Source organism: Haliaeetus leucocephalus, unplaced genomic scaffold, assembly GCF_000737465.1.
Source record: "Haliaeetus leucocephalus isolate CR32 unplaced genomic scaffold, Haliaeetus_leucocephalus-4.0 Scaffold136, whole genome shotgun sequence".
Classification (NCBI taxonomy): domain Eukaryota; kingdom Metazoa; phylum Chordata; class Aves; order Accipitriformes; family Accipitridae; genus Haliaeetus; species Haliaeetus leucocephalus.
Window position 1 is genome coordinate 2,687,500 of NW_010972572.1, and position 19,052 is coordinate 2,706,551.

The 19,052-nt window shown below is 47.7% G+C and overlaps 1 protein-coding gene across 1 annotated transcript; it reads left to right on the forward strand.

The window, feature by feature from the left end:
* Positions 1–385: 385 nt before the first annotated feature.
* Positions 386–18,270, forward strand: LOC104843177 (eosinophil peroxidase-like). Its single transcript, XM_010585966.1, has 12 exons — positions 386–458; positions 2,033–2,126; positions 3,038–3,213; positions 4,737–4,860; positions 5,502–5,631; positions 6,762–6,968; positions 7,968–8,283; positions 11,013–11,173; positions 13,032–13,278; positions 13,677–13,847; positions 16,116–16,353; positions 17,997–18,270. The coding sequence occupies exons 1-12, from the start codon at positions 386–388 to the stop codon at positions 18,268–18,270; spliced, it is 2,211 nt and encodes a 736-aa protein (XP_010584268.1).
* The last annotated feature ends 782 nt before the right edge of the window (positions 18,271–19,052 follow it).

A 19,052-nucleotide genomic window follows, 5' to 3' on the forward strand; every position in this document is an offset into this window, starting at 1 on the left:
TTCCCCTCCAGCTCTTCTAACCCCATGCACCAACACTCCCCGCATGTTCTGTGTTGCTGCCCAGGCTCCCTGGCAAACTGCCTGCCTGCAGCACTGGCAGTGTGTTCTACCCCCTGCTCCCTTTTGTGTTGCCTCCACAGTCCCAAAGCAGTGTGTTCCCACCAGTGCCTGAGGTCCCTGGGACAGGAGGCAGCTCCCTTTCCACGTGCCACTGCACGTACATCCCTGGCAGCACACTCGCTCTTGGGGAACGTTGCACTGGGAAGGGGACACCTTATGAGCTCCCTTAACACATGCCGTCAGCAGTGTGGGCACTGACCTTTCCAATGCACGGCGAGATCCACAGATTCTTGGTGTTCTTCACTTCTTGCCTTTCTTTGCAGGGATGAAGGCAGAAATCTTCCTGGGGCTGCTGGTGATCCTCAGCCTGTTCCAGGCATCTGTATCTTCTTCCTTTGGTATTGTCTTTTTCTTAGGTTTTGCAGATCAGGGTCTTTTCTGAGTAGGAAAGATAAAGTTAAGTCTAGAAGAGCCTGAATTATTCTATTGTAAGCAGCAAAGTCCTGAAGAGGTGTTGGAAGGAGCATAGTCAGTTTGTATCTACTGTGACAGCAATCCTGGCTGTTTCATGTTTTTATCAGTTAACATCCTGTCTGATTTCTTAAAATCATGTTAAAGGAGAGGTCAGTTCTAGGAACCGCTCCATCCCCATGGTACAATGGTCTCCCTCCCTGCCTCTCCTGGGAGAGTGCGGTTCAGCCCTGGGGGCTGCAGTGCCGGCAGTGGGCAGGTCGCTCACTCCCTTCATGCTATTTTTTGTGGAGGCTGAAAACTGAACTCCCCTCTTCTCGGGGGGGGTTCGTTCCTGTTCTCAAAGTGAGGAATGAATTATTGTCTCTTTCTGAAGTGAACTTGCTTTGGCTGCTGCAGCATTTGGTGAATTGGAGCTACCAGGGGCTGTGGAGTTTGGGGATGGGGCGGTCACTTGGTGCTCTTCCAGCCCGGAATCACTGCTCCAAAACATATAGAGACCTCTGCCTGTTAATTTGCAATGTAAAATCCTTCTGGAAAGCACATGCCTGACCTTTCATTTGTCTCAAATGGTGGTCCTGGCAATAATTTTTCTCACCAAGATTGTCGAAGAGGTGAACTCTGGGTTGATCAGGGAAGATATTTTAAAGAATCTGGGGAGAATTACGAGATCTTTATCTCCTTTGTGCTGATTTCTGAAGTTTTCTTCTTCCCTAGAAGCTGTAGAAAATGCTGTCACTCAGAGAAGCCCACCAGGGGCTGTCCCCTCCTGTTCTGTGACCCGCAGCCAGCAGATGATGAGGATGCGATTCACTTTTGGGAGCTCCCCCAAGCAGGAGGGGGAGCAGTGAGGGTGGCAGGAGGTTGCAGGATGGACTGGGGAAAGCAGTGGGGAAATTGGGCTGTGTACCCTTCTGCCTTGATGTATAGGGGGATATATATGAGCTTTGGCCAGTTGGTGCCGGGGGGAAGGACCCAAACTCACCATAGGTGTATTGGCAACGTGGCTATAACCAACCTAGGATAAAAAGGGGGGGGGTAAAGACAGTGATGAGAAAAAACCGCAGACTAGAGCTCTTAATGCTTGTCATGGCAGCCAGAGGTATCTGTGCAGGCTCTCTGAAGGCAACTATGGCTGGAGGTGTAGAAGTAAGATGAATCACATTAATTGGGGTTGCAAAATACCTTGAAGAAATAGCAAGTGCTGTCCTGTGAAACAGCAGGAGGGATGATGCCTACATCTCTCATGGTGGCTATTTGAAGCCTTCACTGATGGAGATACCCTTTTCATGCCCGGGATTGACTCTCTGAGACTCCCCTGAGGATTATATGTATATACAGATATCTCTGTCTAGAGAGCGAGCAGCAGCAATTACTTCCAGCACTGCTGTGCCGATATCCCCGGGTGCTGGAGGCATGAAGAGAATCCCTGTGCAGCACAGGGATGGTTCCAGGTGGGAGGCAGAGCTCTCACCTCTGCTCTTTCCTTTCCCTTACCGCTATCTGCCAGAGGAGCTGTCAGACGCATCCCTCCTGAGCAGCGTGGATGAAGCCAAGCAGCTGGTGGATGCAGCCTACAAGCACACACGCGACCGGTAAGAGTCGGGGCTGGGCTCAGCTCCCGGCATCCATGGCGTGCCCTGCCTGTGCTGCAGCACCACCAGCTTTTTCTCCTTTCTCCGGCAGAGCGGGCAAGGGTGCGAGATCCTCCGGGAGCACAGTGGGCTGTAATCCGGCATTTCGCCTGCCTTCGCCCTGTTTTTACACCACACCTCCAGTCTATGGGGTCACTAAGAGGTGTAACTCTGTCATCCTTCATGCGTGCCATTCCTCCCAGCTCAGTATTGCTTGGCTTTGTTTCATTCCTCAGGGATACTCCAAGGAGGACTGGAGGCAGCACAGGCTCCTCCTGATTTCTCGTGGTTCCCTCCTATGGAGGGAGCAAACCACTGCAGGCTGCAGTGAAGACGTGGGATCTGCCAGGAGACCCCAGCTTTTGCCACCATGGTTTGGGAGCGTACAGCTTCCTACCAGCCCATACATACCCTCCTTCAGTAGCCATCCTCTGAAACCCCTCGCCGGCTTAGGGACCCCACCATCTGAGAGGAGGCTCCAGCAGCATTAAGACAGGGTGACTTGGAGACGTTTGAGACCTCTGGATGGAGACTGGCACCCATACACATTGATAAGCTGCGTAACAGCTGAGTGATGTTTGGTTCCCTCAAGGATGTAAAGACCTAAGATTTGTCTTCTGGCAGGTGGAGCTGGGCAATTTAAGATATTCCCTTCCTGCAACTCACTCTGCTCCTCTGCCGAGGGTGGCAGGAGCAGCCCTGGTCTCTTCCAGCTACCGTGCAGGGAGGGAGATGGCTCTGGCTTTGTTTGCAATTCGGACTAGTAACACACCAGGAGAGCTGGGGTGCCCGACGCTCCGGTGGATAACCTGCAGGACTCTTGGCTTTGCCCCATTTCAGTCCTGCAGATTTTGTTTTATTCTTCCTTGCAGCATAAAGGAGCACCTGCAGAACGATGCATTGGCCCCAGTAAAGCTTCTGGGATATTTCAAACAGCCAGTGGCAGGGACTCGGGCTGCTGTTCGGGCTGCAGATTACATGGAAACCACACTGACCCTCCTCAAAGAGAAGCTGCAATGGGCTGTGAGGGGGGACTTCAATGTCACAGGTAGGGATCTCACTTTGCTGGGAGGAAGGCAGAGGAGGAGGATATGGGGCTTGGTCACTGGGCTTTGTGGGGCTTGGGAGGAGGGAATGAAAGGGTGTTATGATAGGCCATGACTCAAATCCCTCCCACATGACTGCAGTGAGGAAAACCTGAGTTATTTTTCCATCTTAAAAAATTATTTGGGGGTTTATTGGTTAATGAAAGTGCTTTGTGCACTTCCCCGGTTCTTTCTGCAATATAGTGGTTAATGTACCAATGGGTCAAAGCTTGTAAGACTTTGCTAGATAATATTCTTTTGCTTGAGTAGGGAATGAGCAAACACAGAGGATGCGACTCACAGTAGCTCAACCCCACAGCAAGCAGTTTTTCTGCCAGATTTCAGCAAGCAATAGCCAAAGTCACTGCCAGCTTGTTCTGCATCGGGAACAGGATGCTGTGAGAAAGGCACAGAGAATGAGAACACAGCAATGTGAAGGGACATTTCAGCATGTGTCTTGAAGGAGCAATGTCCTCCATGAGGTGGCAGTCCTGGCCTCCCGGCAAGACCGGTTTGCTGGGAGCAGGAGGCAAATTAGGGGCAGTAAGAGAAACAGCTCAGAAAGGCACGGGGAGGGCTCCTGCCACATAAAGATGAACTCATGGGGATCCCCAGCATTATAGCAAAGCACTGGCAGGCCAAGACATCCGTCATGGGGTGTTCCAGCATTGCTCCAGCATGGGGTGAGAGGGAAGAGGGAGGCAGGGCTGGCTGTGCTCGTCTCCAGCCCTCCATCCAGGAGTGATGCTCCAGCACTGCTCCAGAGACTTGCCAGACCACACAGGTGCCACCTCTCATCCGCCTGCCCAAGAGGCAGCAGTGGCTTCTTAAACCATGCTGTGACCCAAACTGTTGGTGGCAGCCGTGACTAGGAAACCTCCAAGGGACTCAGGATGGACGTGGTATGCTAGCAGCAATAGCCAAGAAGGCTTTGCTGGTTGAACTTATCTCCCGTGCATGGGGAAAGCTGCACACTGGAAATGCAAAGCCAGCATCCCCTTGTGCTGCCCAGCCACCTGATGGTTTCCTCTCCAGGCAGCTCTGAACGGTGGTGATACACACTGGTGGCTGCTTCACAGGGGGGAAAAATCTTGTAACACACCACTAGGATGACTGTAGCTGTTAGCAATTTATGGTGGAGATAAAAAGGGAAGGGGGAGGAAGGAAAAAGTATTGCTAATGCTAGAAAATCATTCCGCTGCTGCACAGGCCTAACATGTAATTATAAATAAGATTTGACCACAGCTTTGTTGGCTTTAATGCTTTCCAAACCAGAAAAAGCAATCTGCTGCTCTAGAGAGCAACCTCAGCAGATCTTTGAGCAGGAAGACCTTAAATGACAGCTCCTTGTCCTCTTCCAGATGGTACTGTGATAAGAAACCATTTCAAAGGTACAAGGAAAACTTTTTCCTGAGCCTGGGAGGCACTACAAATCCAGCAGGGCCAGTATGTTCCTGTATGTTTGTTCTCTGTTGTTACCTGGCAGACTTGCTGACGCCGGCTCAGCTGGAGATGATTTTCAAGGCAAGTGGTTGTGACCAGCAGGATAAGAAAATAAATTGTGGCACTTCTTCCTGCTACCGAACGATCACTGGCGAGTGCAACAACAGGTGAGGGGGCTGTGTCAGCAGAAGGATGGATGGACGAGTCCTTCTTCAGCAGATCTAGACCCACGTCCCCAAGGATGATCCATGTAGGATGACTTCTTTAGGGTTTTACAGCCCGCAGTGTTGTTTCCTAGATGTGTGGAGCTTTTAATTACAGTATTGCTTCGAGGGTTCTTGGTACTGTACATGAACTAGCTCTTGGATCAACATGCAAATAGCTCTGTGTTGGGGACTGACTCTCCAGCCCAGGGTCTCTGTCATCAAGCTGCGTCTTTCTGTGAAATGAAGGTGCATAAGTCTCTGCCCCTTTTCTCTGACACTAAGCTTTCACCTTTGTTTTCCACCCATGGTCTGAGGTCCAGGGTCCTTCCTCAGGCTGGATGACACAAGGAGTCACCAGCAACCTGAGTTCTTGCCCGATAGAAGCTGAGGCTTGGTGTGTATTATTATTATTGTTGTTATTATTAAACCTGAGGCTTATTGATAGCACCAAACCCATAGGGCTGCGGCAGCTCCCTAACCATTGTATATCGCCGTGTTGTCCCATTCCAAGGTTCCTGTCTCTCTCCACATCCATGAGCTCTTGGCCCTGCCATGATCCTAATGACACTAACAGTTTGTTGTTCTTCCATTCACTCTGACAGGAGAAACCCATCACTAGGAGCTTCAAACAGAGCCCTGGTCAGATGGTTGCCAGCAGAATATGAGGATGGCGTGTCAGTCCCCCACGGGTGGACAGAAGGAAAGCGTTTCTCTGGATTCCCCTTTCCACTGGTAATGTTTGCAACAGTCATCTGAAAATGCAGTATCAGGGCTTAGGGATTGCCAGTCCTTGGGTAGATCACAGGCATCAAAGTGCATGTCCACCAACTGGCATGGTGGTGATCATGAGGAGGAAGTTAAATTCACCAGCTTCAGGTTGATCACCGGAGAATCTCCACGGTGGTCTAACAGAAATGCTTTCTAACTCCCATGCTTTCAGGAACAGCAACGGAAAATTAATCTGATTACTGCAGAAGTGCAGCATAAAGAAAGAATTACACAATGTTTTCTTTTAAATTAAGTGCATTTAAGCCAAAGTAATTTACTCACCTTTTTTGATTTGATTTGTGGAAGCCGGTTGTCTCCTGAAAAGCAATATGCCAGAGGATAAAATGAACAAGTGAATCCCCAGAATAAAAAATATCCAGCTAGAAATTCTGTGTGTAGGTCCATGGGTGGGGTGATCTGTGGGGGTGCATGTGGCTCTCATGGTGCCTGGACAGGAGCAAGGACACTGTGATGTGGTTTCTGGTCACTTGGGCTTGGTGCAACAACAGCACTAATGAGGAGCTCTGTGATTTTCTGGTTGTGTACCTTATGCTCATGCTTTCATTGTACTTCCTAACCCTGCTTTACAGCACAGTGTCAGGGCTTGAGCAGAGTTTTGACCACTTTTTTTGTAGTAATACATGAAGGAAGAACTGGTGGCGGAATTGTGATAGATGGGGAAGGGATGGGAAGGGATGAGAAGGGAAGAGGGCTTTGGGAGTGTGTCCTGCTAGAAGGAGTTTACTGAGATAACTTTCAGAAATTTCCAAAACCTATTTTTTTTCCACACTTCTATTTCAAAGTGGTATTTTAAAATCTTTTGCCTCCCTTTCCCAGGCTATTCAGTATGGCTCTTGCTTAGCTGCTTCCATATGTCCATCAAGGGATACTCTTGGTCTAGAGGCTCAGAAACCTGGCTAGAGCCAGAATAATGCAGTGCTCAGGGGGCACTCAGTAATGCCTTCCAACTCAGACAGAGATTTTGTTTTTTTCTGTGAAGTCTATGGAACACCTTGTGAATTTTTGCTCATGACCCTACGAACTGATGCACCCATGCATACAAGTCACACATGTTCTGCCTTCATCCCCTGCAGGTTCGAAAAGTGTCAAACGAGATTGTCCGCTTCCCCCCCGAGCAGCTCAGGATGGACCAGCAGAGATCACTCATGTTCATGCAGTGGGGCCAGTTTATTGACCATGACCTGGATTTCAGTCCAGACACCCCAGCCAGAGTCACCTTCAGTGGCAAGGTGGACTGTGACACCAGCTGTGCCAAGCAGCCCCCCTGCTTTCCCATCAAGGTACAGCCAGCCTTCTTCTTGCAGAAAAGAGAGGGAGAGGGTATCTACCTTCCAACCAGGAGATGTTGGTGGCTGTCTCAGTCCTTGGCCATGGAGGGACATCCTCCCAGAGCAGGCCAAGGGGTCAGACTGCTCTCTGTAAGGTGACGGTGCTGGGTCCCAGGGGCTGTCCCCAGACGTCAGGCACAGTCACAGCTTGTCTTTCCCCCATTTCCAACCATTTACCCATCTCCCTCAATGATATGGCTTTGCTTTGGAGGTATGGTGCAAAGGCAACATGGGTGAAGCCTGGATTATAGTAAATGTGTCAAAGACAGGAGATGATGGCTGTCAATACCACAGCAAATCCATACCCATTTGATGGTTAAATGCTCAGTAGTGCAGGGGGCTAGGAAGTGATGAGCATCTCTCAATAGTGGCTAAGGCATTAGCACGATAGTCACATTGCAGTCTCCACTCCAGTAAATGCTTAATTATTACATGTCCGTCCTGCTCTCCTGCCTTTGAAGATGTACTGCAGCTCTGGCTCTCCCATCTACCTGTATATCTTTTCAAGGAAAACTGCAAAGGGATGGAGCATCACTGAGTATTTGCCCAACATGCATTTGAGAATGCAGGCAGGGTCACAAGTTCTGGATGACAACAGTCCACAATGTAGATATGGACACTAGACTCCAACATGAGATAGGAACACCTGAGCTTTAAAGATTCAATCTAACATGTATATATCAGGGAAAAAAGTTTAGGTATCCATAAGACTGTATGGAAATTTAGATATCTCCAGGCTTTTATGCATATTTGGGACTTGGACTCCTAAAATGGCGTCTCTGCTGTCAATCTGACCCTTTATATCTGGGATTTATGACTGATCTCCGCACTATCTAGCATGGGGACTGTCTTTGAAATGGCTCCTGCCTGGCATTTCTTATGGCTGTAGTATCACAGTGCAGTTTCTGCACCCCTGAACTAGTGATGAATTAATCTTCTATCTTTCTGCAGATCCCACCCAATGACCCACGAATTAAAAACACGAGAGATTGCCTTCCTTTCTTCCGCTCAGCTCCTGCTTGTACCAGCGGCAGAGCAATTCGAGATCAGATCAACGCGCTCACCTCCTTTCTTGATGGCAGCATGGTGTACGGCAGTGAAGTGCCTTTGGCCAACAAACTGAGGGATCAAACCAACCAGCTGGGCTTGCTGGCTGTTAACCAGAATTTCACTGATAAGGGGAAGGCATATATGCCCTTTAACAACATGCAGAAGAGCCCCTGTCTTACAGTCAGCAGAGGAGCTAAAATCCCTTGCTTTCTTGCAGGTAAGTTGGGTGCTGGCACCCCTAACCCTGAAATCCGGAGCAAGCAATTCCACCAGCTCTAGTTCATTTTTTTTAATTGTTTGTTTTTCTTATTTAAGTAAAAAATGGAGCATAGAAAAACATCATGAAAGACTGAAACAGGCTGTGCTAGGTAGGAGAAAGGTCTTCACCATCTCCAAGTCTTCTTTGTGACTATATGCCTGGGGTGAAGCTGCCCCATCTGTTCTCAGCAGCTCTGGTGTAGGGCCCAGAGAGCACATGGGGCTGCTGGAGGTGACCTGGGAACCAGTGCCATGATGGAGCCAAGCAAATGCAGCAATAGCAGACTGGCCAGAAGGCAATGGCTTGTCCATACTTGCCATTTGGAGGCTGTCTCTATTGCATCAGGATAGGTACAAGTGTGTTGGTACTGGGCTGGGTCACCTTCATGAAACATTTGCCCATGCTGCTGCACATGAGTGCATCTGCTGCACTGTGAGAGGAGCTTAGATCCCAGCTGGACTGAGAATGAGGCTAGCCACAGACCAAGGTGACCTTTTAAGATGTGTCCCCACCACTGAGAAGGCTGGGGGTGCACTGGCAGCACACCGGCCAGGACATCAGCATAGGCGTTCGGTCCACTAAGACAGCCTCCTGCTCCATTTATCCTTATTCATGCTTTTGGTATCCTCTTGACCACTTCTTCAACCCAAAATACCTCCTTTTGTCCTGGGCACAGCCTCCCAAAGCCACACCTCCCCTCCAGCCAAAACACTGCACAGCCACTGCAACCTTCTTATCTGCTGCCATTTGCTGTCTTCTCCTGTCCCCAGCACACAGAGACAAAATAACTGACCTGGAGCCCTGAGCATTGGTCCCTTCTCCCTGCCCTTGCATTGTTACATGTCCGTCCTGCTCTCCTGCCTTTGAAGATGTACTGCAGCTCTGGCTCTCCCATCTACCTGTATATCTTTTCAAGGAAAACCGCAAAGGGATGGAGCATCACTGAGTATTTGCCCAACATGCATTTGAGAATGCAGGCAGGGTCACAAGTTCTGGATGACAACAGTCCACAATGTAGATATGGACACTAGACTCCAACATGAGATAGGAACACCTGAGCTCATCTTGGTGAGGACCAAGGTGTCGCCACAAGCCTGCAGCACCCCAGAGAGGGATGTTTCTGATACGCCTTGTGAATTACTGTTTCACTCGCTGGTTCTTGCCTTTTGGCGACTAAGACCTCCTGGCTAACTCTGCTGGCTCTGACCACAATAGGCTGCTCATGGCACTGCCAGAGAAAGCTTGAGGGCACAACAGATCTCATCAGCTGTGGAGCTGATTTCTATCCCTTGGCCCCCTACATATCTGGCCCAAACTCCTCTGGACAACATCCCCATGGTCCTTGGATACCATCAGGACCTGGTGGTGGGACTGGTGTGAGAGCTCTGCTTGGTGTCATCCTCCAGTGCCCTCCTTTTAAGCGCTTGGTATTTTATGTTTCCTTCAGCCTCTTATACCTCTCCATCTGTCCCATCTCTTGTTCCCTGTCTTTAGCTTCTTCCCCAGTTCCATGCAGGTCTCTCCCTGGTGAGGACCATGCAGGACCTGTGGCCAAAGGCAGATGCCCAGTGAGAAGCAGAACGGGCAGGCGTATTGGATGCTTCCCAGGGTGGGCTCTCAGCCCCCAGGAGTCCACAGCTAGGGGCTGCTGGAGCAGTTGCTGTTCCATAGCTGGGTACATAGCCATCAATGAATTTATAGTGAGCATTTCAGGCTGGCTCGGAAGCTCCTTTGAAAATTCAGCGTCTTATTTGTGACTTTTCCGGTCCCTGAGAACTGGGGAAATTTTATGTGTGCAGTTGCCTAATAGGGTTCAGTGATTTCCTACTGGAGCTCTGTTGGAAGCCCTGGGGGGATGCCTTCTGCTTGAGGAAACCTCACAGTGCTTCTTTTGTTCCTTCTTCCGCAGTCTTTTACAGACAGCCTTTGACAGTAAATGAAAAGGGCTCTGTGCTGAATGCAAGAGCAAATCCCTCTATTTACTATGGGACTAGGGGACTAAATACGACATAGTTACTTTTCTCTGAGTGCCTCTTTATACTCTCATCACCTGCTTGCTCTTGGGCTTCCTGCACTAGATGTTTGAAGAAGGATTTAATATTTCATTGTGATGCTCTTTGTAATTTATTCCTTCAAGTTGTGACTCATTTTGCTTTTACTTTTACCCACCAGAGAGCTTGATTGTGACTGTCATCTTGCTTTGGCCGTAGTTTCAACTGGTTTGAAGGATGCCTTCTGACTTTCAGAGCTCCCTTGGCCATCCTGACTTCCCTCTGCCCATTTTCATTTCTTCACTTGAGCTGTGAGAATGTCTTTCTTATATGGGAGTCTGGAGAACACCTACTTGTATTTAGCTTCTTAAGTTAATGCTCCTAGCCCTTATTTAAAAAAAACCAACTTCCCCATCTCTCTGTGATGCTAAGTGCAACCATGGTGGCATCTTGGCTGTTGCTGCCAAGCAGAAATTTGGCTTTTCACTGGTGCTCTCCAAGCCTCGGGACCCAAACCCTGGTTTCCTTCTCCTCTGTGTGTTTCTTACCCATCTTCTTCACAATGCAGATATTGAGACATGTAATAATTTCTCTGTGCATGCTTCCCAATGTGACTTTCGCCTCCTTCCAGTGGGAAGCAGCCAAGCACACGCGGGTCACTGGCAATACAAGTCTGCTCACTTGTGATACTCCTAGGTGATTCTCGAGCAAACGAGATGCTGGAGCTGGCATGCATGCACACACTCTTTTTGCGGGAGCACAACCGCCTGGCTAGAGAGCTGAAGAGACTAAATCCCCACTGGAATGGAGAAAAGCTCTACCAGGAGGCACGAAAGATCCTGGGTGCCATGATCCAGGTACCAGCTACAATGTCGTATGTCCTGGGTCTGCTGCCTTGTCTTGCAGTCTCACAGAATTGACGTGATGGGCTGTGTCAGTGTGGGGTGTCCAAAGGGTGCAGTATTCTGGGGTGCAAGTGACCAAATTCTTTCCACCAGTCCCTTTTGTCCAAAGCAAAATCACATGGTGATACCTGAAATAACAAGCACAGAGGGGGCCCCCTGAATCTTTGATGTCCCTCTACTGTTTAATTTCCAAATTGCTTGATGGGTTTTTAACTGCACATTTTTGTTTGAGAAACATGGGGACAGAAAAGTCAGAGGAAAAGTTTTTCTAACCAGTGTTTGGTACACGATAAAAATGGTACTGGAGATTTGGATTAAAATTCCTCTGGGTTGTGAGTCTCCTCCTCTCAAGAAGCCCCGTGTGCTGCAACAGTGGGTGCAACCAGCCATGGCATTCCTCTGTCCTTTCTGCTTTGGGGCAAAGAGCCCCTCAGGACTGTGCTGCACCACAGACTTCACCCTGAATGAGATCCTATGGTCACAGAAATATTTCTGTGCTTGGAAGGGACCTCTCAAGGTCTCCTGTCAAGCCTACAGTTTGGAGTAGAACCAGCTTCAAAGCCAGATGAGGTTTCACAGCCAACAGAAAAGTCCAGCTCCTATGAGAGAAAAAGACATGGAGTTTCCAAAGGCAGTGCTTAGTCGTACCTAATTGGAAACCTGTCTTCTTAGTTGGCTCAACAAACAAACAAAAAGCAGGAATATCAAAAGGTTTAAGTTTTAAAAACTGTCAATTTAAATATTATAGTATGGTTGAATAAACATGTTGGGTAAGCCCATGTGGAGAGACTCAAACAATTGTACTAAAAGCATTGTCTCCATCATCATGTTTAGATCAATGGTTTGATCTTCTTGCAATTTTCAGACAATTAAGGCATTTTCACCTACTGACACAGAATTTGATTTTTTAAATTATATTGCGCAGCCTCTTCAATATCTCAAGGAGACATAAGACCAGGGTTGCAAATCTCTACTATGGGAGGACTAACACAGCTGCCTGTGGGTATTGATATAATCTGTGCCAACACTGTTGAGTTTTTCTTCATCATCTGAAGCATTTAGGGTGGGAGGGAGGAAGAAATGCAGTTCTACCTGGCTGATGGGAACGGCCTCTACCTATAGGACAAGGAGGGAATATCTGGGAGGATTTGGCAGACTTTCATCTTGCTCTGACCTGCCAGCATGTTGAGGCAGGGAGGAGCATGTCTGGGGACACCTGAGTGCCAAGTCCTCAGCACCAAAGGGCAGAAGATCCCAGTGCACAGGCAGAGAATGAGCGTGGGTCAGGCATGAGCAGTGTCTGTGCTTCCTGATGTTTCTGGAGCAGTTAGGTCCACTTTGCATTTTCATGCAAATCACTGCATGTTCATGCACATCTCATTACTGCTAGAGAGTGTAGAGATCCCACCATGCACAGCTGGAGAAACTAGGAGCCCAGGCAATGGCCTGCAGTGCCTGGTTCTATGCCTGGAGCTGCACCACCTGTGGCATGGTACAGTGGCCAGGTGCAGAAGAGGCTTTGAACCAAGCTACAGAGCCAAAGAAACAGAAATGTCACTTGACAGTGCCAGAAAGGATCCTCACCAGACTGCCAGAGCAGCTTGGTGAAGGTTTGATGAGGTGAAAGAACGGTTGGCCCTGGGGAGTCTCTCTGCTTCACATCTGTGCTAGCAAAATCTCCTACATAAATCCCATCAAAGAAGTCCAGTGTGACAGCTCCTTTAGTTTGAGACACGAACAATAACTTTGCCCAAAGAAACTGATGGCCAAGTGATTAATGATAGACACTTTCCTTGTTTCTCCCTGGTAGATTATAACCTACAGGGACTACCTGCCTCTTCTGTTGGGAACCAGTTTCCGGAGATTGATTCCTCGCTACCGGGGCTACAATGAGTCTGTGGATCCTCGAATATCCAATGTCTTCACCCTGGCTTTTCGTTTTGCTCATGCTTCAGTTCCCCCAACTGTTGACCGCTTAGATCAAAATTACAAGTCCATAGGTCCCAAAATTCAACTCAGAAATGCCTTCTTTGCTGTCTGGAGGATTGTTAAAGAAGGTAAAGCCTTTCTTGCATCTCTGCAGTGTAAGTTTATTTCATTTGGCCTTTTCTGCCCTCTCTGGATGAGCTCCTGCTTCAGCCAAACTTAAAAGCAGTTTGCATTAAATGTATTAAATGACCTTTACTACCAGACAGAATTTTTCCCAACATAGCTGTTCTTTGCAGTCAAATGCAGCCCATCTTATTATGAAGCATGCAATTTGATTGCTTAATTGCTGTACACTCCAAGAATGTTATTCGAAGTATTTTCTTTTTAATTCTTTAAGTGCAGGAAAATTGATTCTCTTGTAGTAGAAGCTTATAATTAAATATAAGCTGCGTTCAGCTCTCCTGAGCCTCTTATGCACACACTTGCCACCCTGCACTGCTCACAAGTCCCTGTGTAACTGTTGCAGGTGGTATTGACCCCTTTCTCCGGAGCCTGATGGCTAATCAGGCCAAGCTGATGACACAGCAGCAAATGCTTGTGGATGAGCTCCGGGATCGGATGTTTGAGCATGTCGAAAGGATTGGGTTTGATTTAGCTGCACTTAACATGCAGCGTAGCAGAGATCATGGCCTCCCAGGTAAGTTGGCTGTGGGAGCAGAGCTTCCAAAGAAAAACAAGTGGAAATCAGGCACTCTTGTGATTGAACATTGAGAAGCATCTCCAGCCCATGTTTGGCTGAAATTACCCTTTCCCAAACCGTTTCATCATTTCTGTACAACCATAGATAAATAGGTAGGAGGTTGAGCAATGATGTCAGAGCCTGGCTGGAGCTGGAGGAGACACATGGCACACGGCTAGAAGAACATGGGGCATTGCACAGAGCAGAGTCAAGTGCTCAGTAACTGACTTACTTGTATTGTTGTTCAAATGAGAGAATTGGGAAAGTAGTTCAGCAACAAGTTTGCAGGAATTAGGGCCAGAAGTCCCCCGTGGCTTCTCTCCAAGCATCTATAGTGGTCCAGCCCAGCCACACATGACTGGAAAGGCAGATTGCAATGTGTGAGGAAAATCTCACCATAATTCTATAAAGACTGTGTCCCAGAAAAAAAAAAAGCATGTCAGAACCACTTTCAGGGCTCTGCAAGATGCAAAAAAACAGTGTAATGGCATTGCAAGATGGTCTTGAGAAATAGACTGTTGATAGGACTTTACAACTGGCTCATGGATGTGTTGTTGCCTAACAGTGTTATAAGGATGATGTAGTGCCTGGAGCTGCTGTGTCAGTGACGTCCTGGGAGATGCAACAGGGCTCACTTTGAAACTGTGATGAAAAGCATGCCGGATTCACAGGTTTTAAGCCCAGACAGAGGCTTTGCAATATATCCAGGTGCATGGTCAGGTCACAGGATTGCTCTGCCTTTGCTGCAACAGAAGGTTGCCATTTTTCCATGCTTTATTTAGGAACACTATTGTGCAGAACCTGATCTGAACCACAAATCCTGAATTTATAGCTTTGACTGCTGATCTGCTGCAGTGGAACTGACATGTATTTCTAGTATGAATTTGTGTTTAGCTCCTAGCCTTTGGGTCTCAGCCCACCCCTGAGTGCTACTGTACTCCTTGATATTAGACAACCTGTGAAGGTGATGACAGTATAGCAAGATTGAAAAAGCTTCCTAATTCTTTTTCTGATAAAGCAAATTCTCAGTCTCCTTGGATTGTTTGATAGTGGTGTCATCCAGGCACCATATACTGTATCTTTTTTCTCTGAATTCTCCCCAGTTTTCAGACATCCTGCTCACAGCAGAGATGTATGTTGCTGCAGCATCATCTCATCTCTGCACCTAACAGTTCACTAAGTTGGCAGGTAGAAGAACACATTAGTGCCCCATAGACTTTTCCTCTACTTAAGTGGTCATTTGATAAGACAGTGAGTTGCAAATTGCCCTTTGCTGGGTACATGCCTTCTCCACCAAGATGCAGAATTATGCACCAGTTGTGGTTCAGTGGATTTTCAGCTGTTTGCAGCACAGAAAAATTAGTCCAGCTGGCCAAGTCCGGTGGCCCTCTCACACCTGAAGTAACTTGGGCTATGTAGAGCTTTCTTCGCAGTGTGGGATGGCTTGTCCCTGTGGCTAGACAGGGACACAAGTGAGACCAGCTGTGGGGAGGTACCTGGGCACTATCCTGTTGTACAGAAAGAGGTAGCATCAACATCTTGTCCAGATTCACTTTCAATGAAGGCAACATCAACGAGTTTTGTGAGGACCTGTCTCCTGTGGCTCTGTCTGAAGGTATCTGAGACTGTATGGTCTCTGAGCTCCCAGTGTTCCTGGGTCACAGTGAAGATGAGGCAGCCATTAGGCATGCCTAGACCCTTCATCTGACCACCCAGAGCACAAGGTTAGGAGCAGTCCCAGCACATGCAGGATCAGGTACGTGAACACAGGTCTCCTTTGCAATTTGAAATGCGCTGGGATTGCTCCTCTGAGTTTCTGCTGCAGCTTCAGCAGGCTGTGGGTCTCCTGTAGTTCCTTGGTCACATCACCAGGAGGTTGTTTGAGACACACCATGGCTCTGGAGCCTGTGCACAGGCACCTGCATTGCCACTGAGTGGAACAGCAAAATGGTACTGGAAGGTGGTGGAGCAGCTCCCACTAGCAGAGATCACCTGCAAAGACATGGCTTGTCCACAAACAGCATTGACATGCCAGGCAGGATGAACTGGCTCTGGAGGAGTGGAAAATTGATGGCATTAGCAGAAATATAGAAAAATTGAGAAAAATATTTTAAACATATTGGGGCCCTACCTGTGCCCCAGTTCTGGGAAAGAGAGGAAAAAAATCTTTCCAGGAGAGGGAAACACACTACTGATCTGTCTGCTCTGATACCCAACTACTTGCAGGCTATAACTCCTGGAGACAATTCTGTGGGCTCTCACAACCTTCCGGATTGAAGACACTTGCTCGAGTGTTGAGGAATCATGGTTTGGCAAAGAAGTTCATAGAGCTGTATGGGACACCAAAGAATATTGATATTTGGATTGGGGCACTTGCAGAGCCCTTTGTGAATGGAGGCAGAGTTGGGCCTCTCATGGCTTGCCTTATTGGCACCCAGTTCAGGAACATTCGTGATGGGGACAGGTAAGAGAGGAGCTGGGTATTCAAACGTCAAAGGACAGAGGGAGAATGGAGTTTATGCGGATTTCTTTATGCAGATTTGGAAACTGTTCAAGTTGTTTGTTGCTTTTTTTTCATTACTCCACCAAATGTTTCTTTCCCTTTCTGGTGATGTTCTTATTCCCTGCCTAGATGATGGTTGAGATCCTAGGTTAAGATCGCTTCCCAGCCAAGTGTTTTCACTCTCAGCCTGTTCGCTGCCAATCACTACTTGTGCAAATTGGATTGCCCTTCTCTGTGCTGATGGTTCACACCCCATGTGAATGGTTGAGCTCTTTTCCTCCTTCAGATAAGTGGTTTCAAGGAGTCCCATGTTACCATGTGTTCAAACAGCTGCTCACTCCAGCAAAGGGAAACATCTAAATACCTTAACAAGAAAAACAGGTACAGCTCTAAAGGTGGGAAAACGAGGATCTAGATGGGTTGACTTCACCAATTAGAAAAAAAGCTGTCAGGTTTAATCAGCCTAAATGGCTTGCACTGACAGTAGATGCTCAGCATCCATTGATGTGGTGGCTCATGCTTTCGGTAGTTTTGAAAATTTGCCTGCAGACCAAGGGATGTTGCTGAAGGACTAACACACTTTCAGACTCTGTAGGGAATAAAAGAGATGAATTGTTCTCTCTTGGTTAAGTCCCAGCTCAGCCCAAGCTCCTTCCCTGGCACTAGCAGCATCCCTGTCCCCTCTCTGTGGGACTGCTCCTTCTGGGCTGCTGTGCCCTGCAAATGTCAAACATCTGTCCACCTTCCATCTCCTGAGTTTGCAATACACAGCTTTGCACTGTTGCAGTGTCTTACACACTTCTCAGGGGTCTTAGAGATGATTTTTCACTATTTCTCCTTTCCACCCTGGTTCTGAGTCGGAACCCTGTGGTCTGACATGTAGCAGTGTTTGATCTTCACTTGCACCAGGATATGGGTGGGTTGGGGTTTGCTTGCCAGTCAAAATCATTCAAGCCATGTTGTGCTCTCAACATACCTAAAGTCCTCCTTCTTCTTGAAGTTGCTTAGGGACATCAGCTGCAAAAGTGAGTTATATACCCCATTTTAAGCTGCATTTCTGAAGCAATGTCCCTGTACTTGCTAGCAATATTGCCTGAAAAATGGGATCATGAGCAGTGTTTCTGGGAAACTTCTCTGGCCAGAAAGACTTACTATGAGCTCAAAACCCAGTATTGGGAGCTTAAAGGCAAACAGTCTACTGCACATCTAGAAATCCTATTCTTATGGTAGGATACAAGAACCCTTTTTTTTTAAGGAGAGTAATTATAGGGCTGGTTCCAGCATGGCAATCATGTGGATATAACCAGTCTGTGTACAGTATGTGCAGAGTTTTCTGTTTGAAAGAGGGTGCCTTTGCCTCATTTGAGGGAACACAGCGCAAGGCTTTAATTCAATTGCATCTTTATTATATGTCCATGTCAGAAAAGCAAGTTAAATTATCCAGCTGGTAAGTCAGGGCTCTTGATTTAAATAACAGAAATTTAAATTTGTTCTTGGCGAAAGAAATGTGTTATTGGTGTTAATGGGAAATAATGTTGCAGGGGTCTTGAATGTGAAGAAGGCAGAAGGCAAAAATCTGTTGTGCTGTCTTCTTTCTCCTGCAGGTTTTGGTGGGAGAGCAGAGGGGTTTTCACTCCTCGGCAGCGCTCTTCACTGGACAAAATCTCCTTGTCACGAATAATATGTGACAACACCCACATCTCTAAAGTACCAAGACATATCTTCCAGGCTAACAGATACCCTTGTGGCTTTGTGAGCTGCAGCCAGATCCCAAAGCTGGACCTCAGAGCCTGGAAGTCGAAGAAGACTGAGGAAGTTACAGAGCAAGGTATAAGGTTCAAACAGCAGATAGTTCCTGCCTGCGAACATGTGAGATAACCAGACCCTGAGGCTCTAAAGCAGAGCTGCCTAACCCAGGTCTGAACATATGTGCCAGGTACATATCTAGCACACATTTAGATACTCCATTTCTTCAGGCCCACTGTGAGTAGCTCCTCCAGCACACAGATTTTCCAGCATCAGGATTGCAAGATCAAGCTAAGTGCACTGCTCTGGGATTTTTCTGATTAACAGACTTTCCAGTTTAGCTCTTCACTGTTGATGCCCATGCTTTTCTACAAGGGAGGTGAAGCCTGGATTGGGGAGGCTGGTCTTTCTGTCTAGGTGCTTGGTCTGTCTTTTGCACAGCTCTGAGCAGGCTGTCAGCACATCCTGGTCAGGCCAAAAGTGGCTCTGCACTTGGATAGAGATTCCCACTTTATGGAAGAGATTGTGGTGTTTGATGTCTCTAGGAAAGTTTTTGCCTATATTTATAGTATTTCCCTCAGCTGCCTTCAGGATTTGTAAAATTCTTGAGGTTTAATGCTTTCTTCCTAAACGCTCTCTGAAATCCCTGAGAAGTAGATGTAGGAAAGAATGGCTCTCCCCTGGGAAAGGTAGGCTGCTTCAGTGCCTTAGGGCCATGCCTTTTCGTAACAAAGCATCGCATTTCCTTTGCTCTGACAGTCAGGCCCTGCCATGCTGTCATGATGATATCCAGGCTGTGAGAAGCAGCAAACCTCTGTAGCTAACGGCAATCAATAAAGAGCTCAGACAACTCCATCTGCAGTCAACTCCCACTTTCTGTGAGGATGGTTCATTATATTCTCTGCAGGGCTGTG

Excerpts from the sequence above, each read along its gene's own strand:
- LOC104843177 (XM_010585966.1), top strand. The coding sequence starts at position 386 with ATGAAGGCAGAAATCTTCCTGGGGCTGCTGGTGATCCTCAGCCTGTTC. Across the intron at positions 2,127-3,037 it reads TACAAGCACACACGCGACCG|CATAAAGGAGCACCTGCAGA; the intron begins GTAAGAGTCGGG and ends TCTTCCTTGCAG. Across the intron at positions 13,279-13,676 it reads CTGGAGGATTGTTAAAGAAG|GTGGTATTGACCCCTTTCTC; the intron begins GTAAAGCCTTTC and ends TAACTGTTGCAG.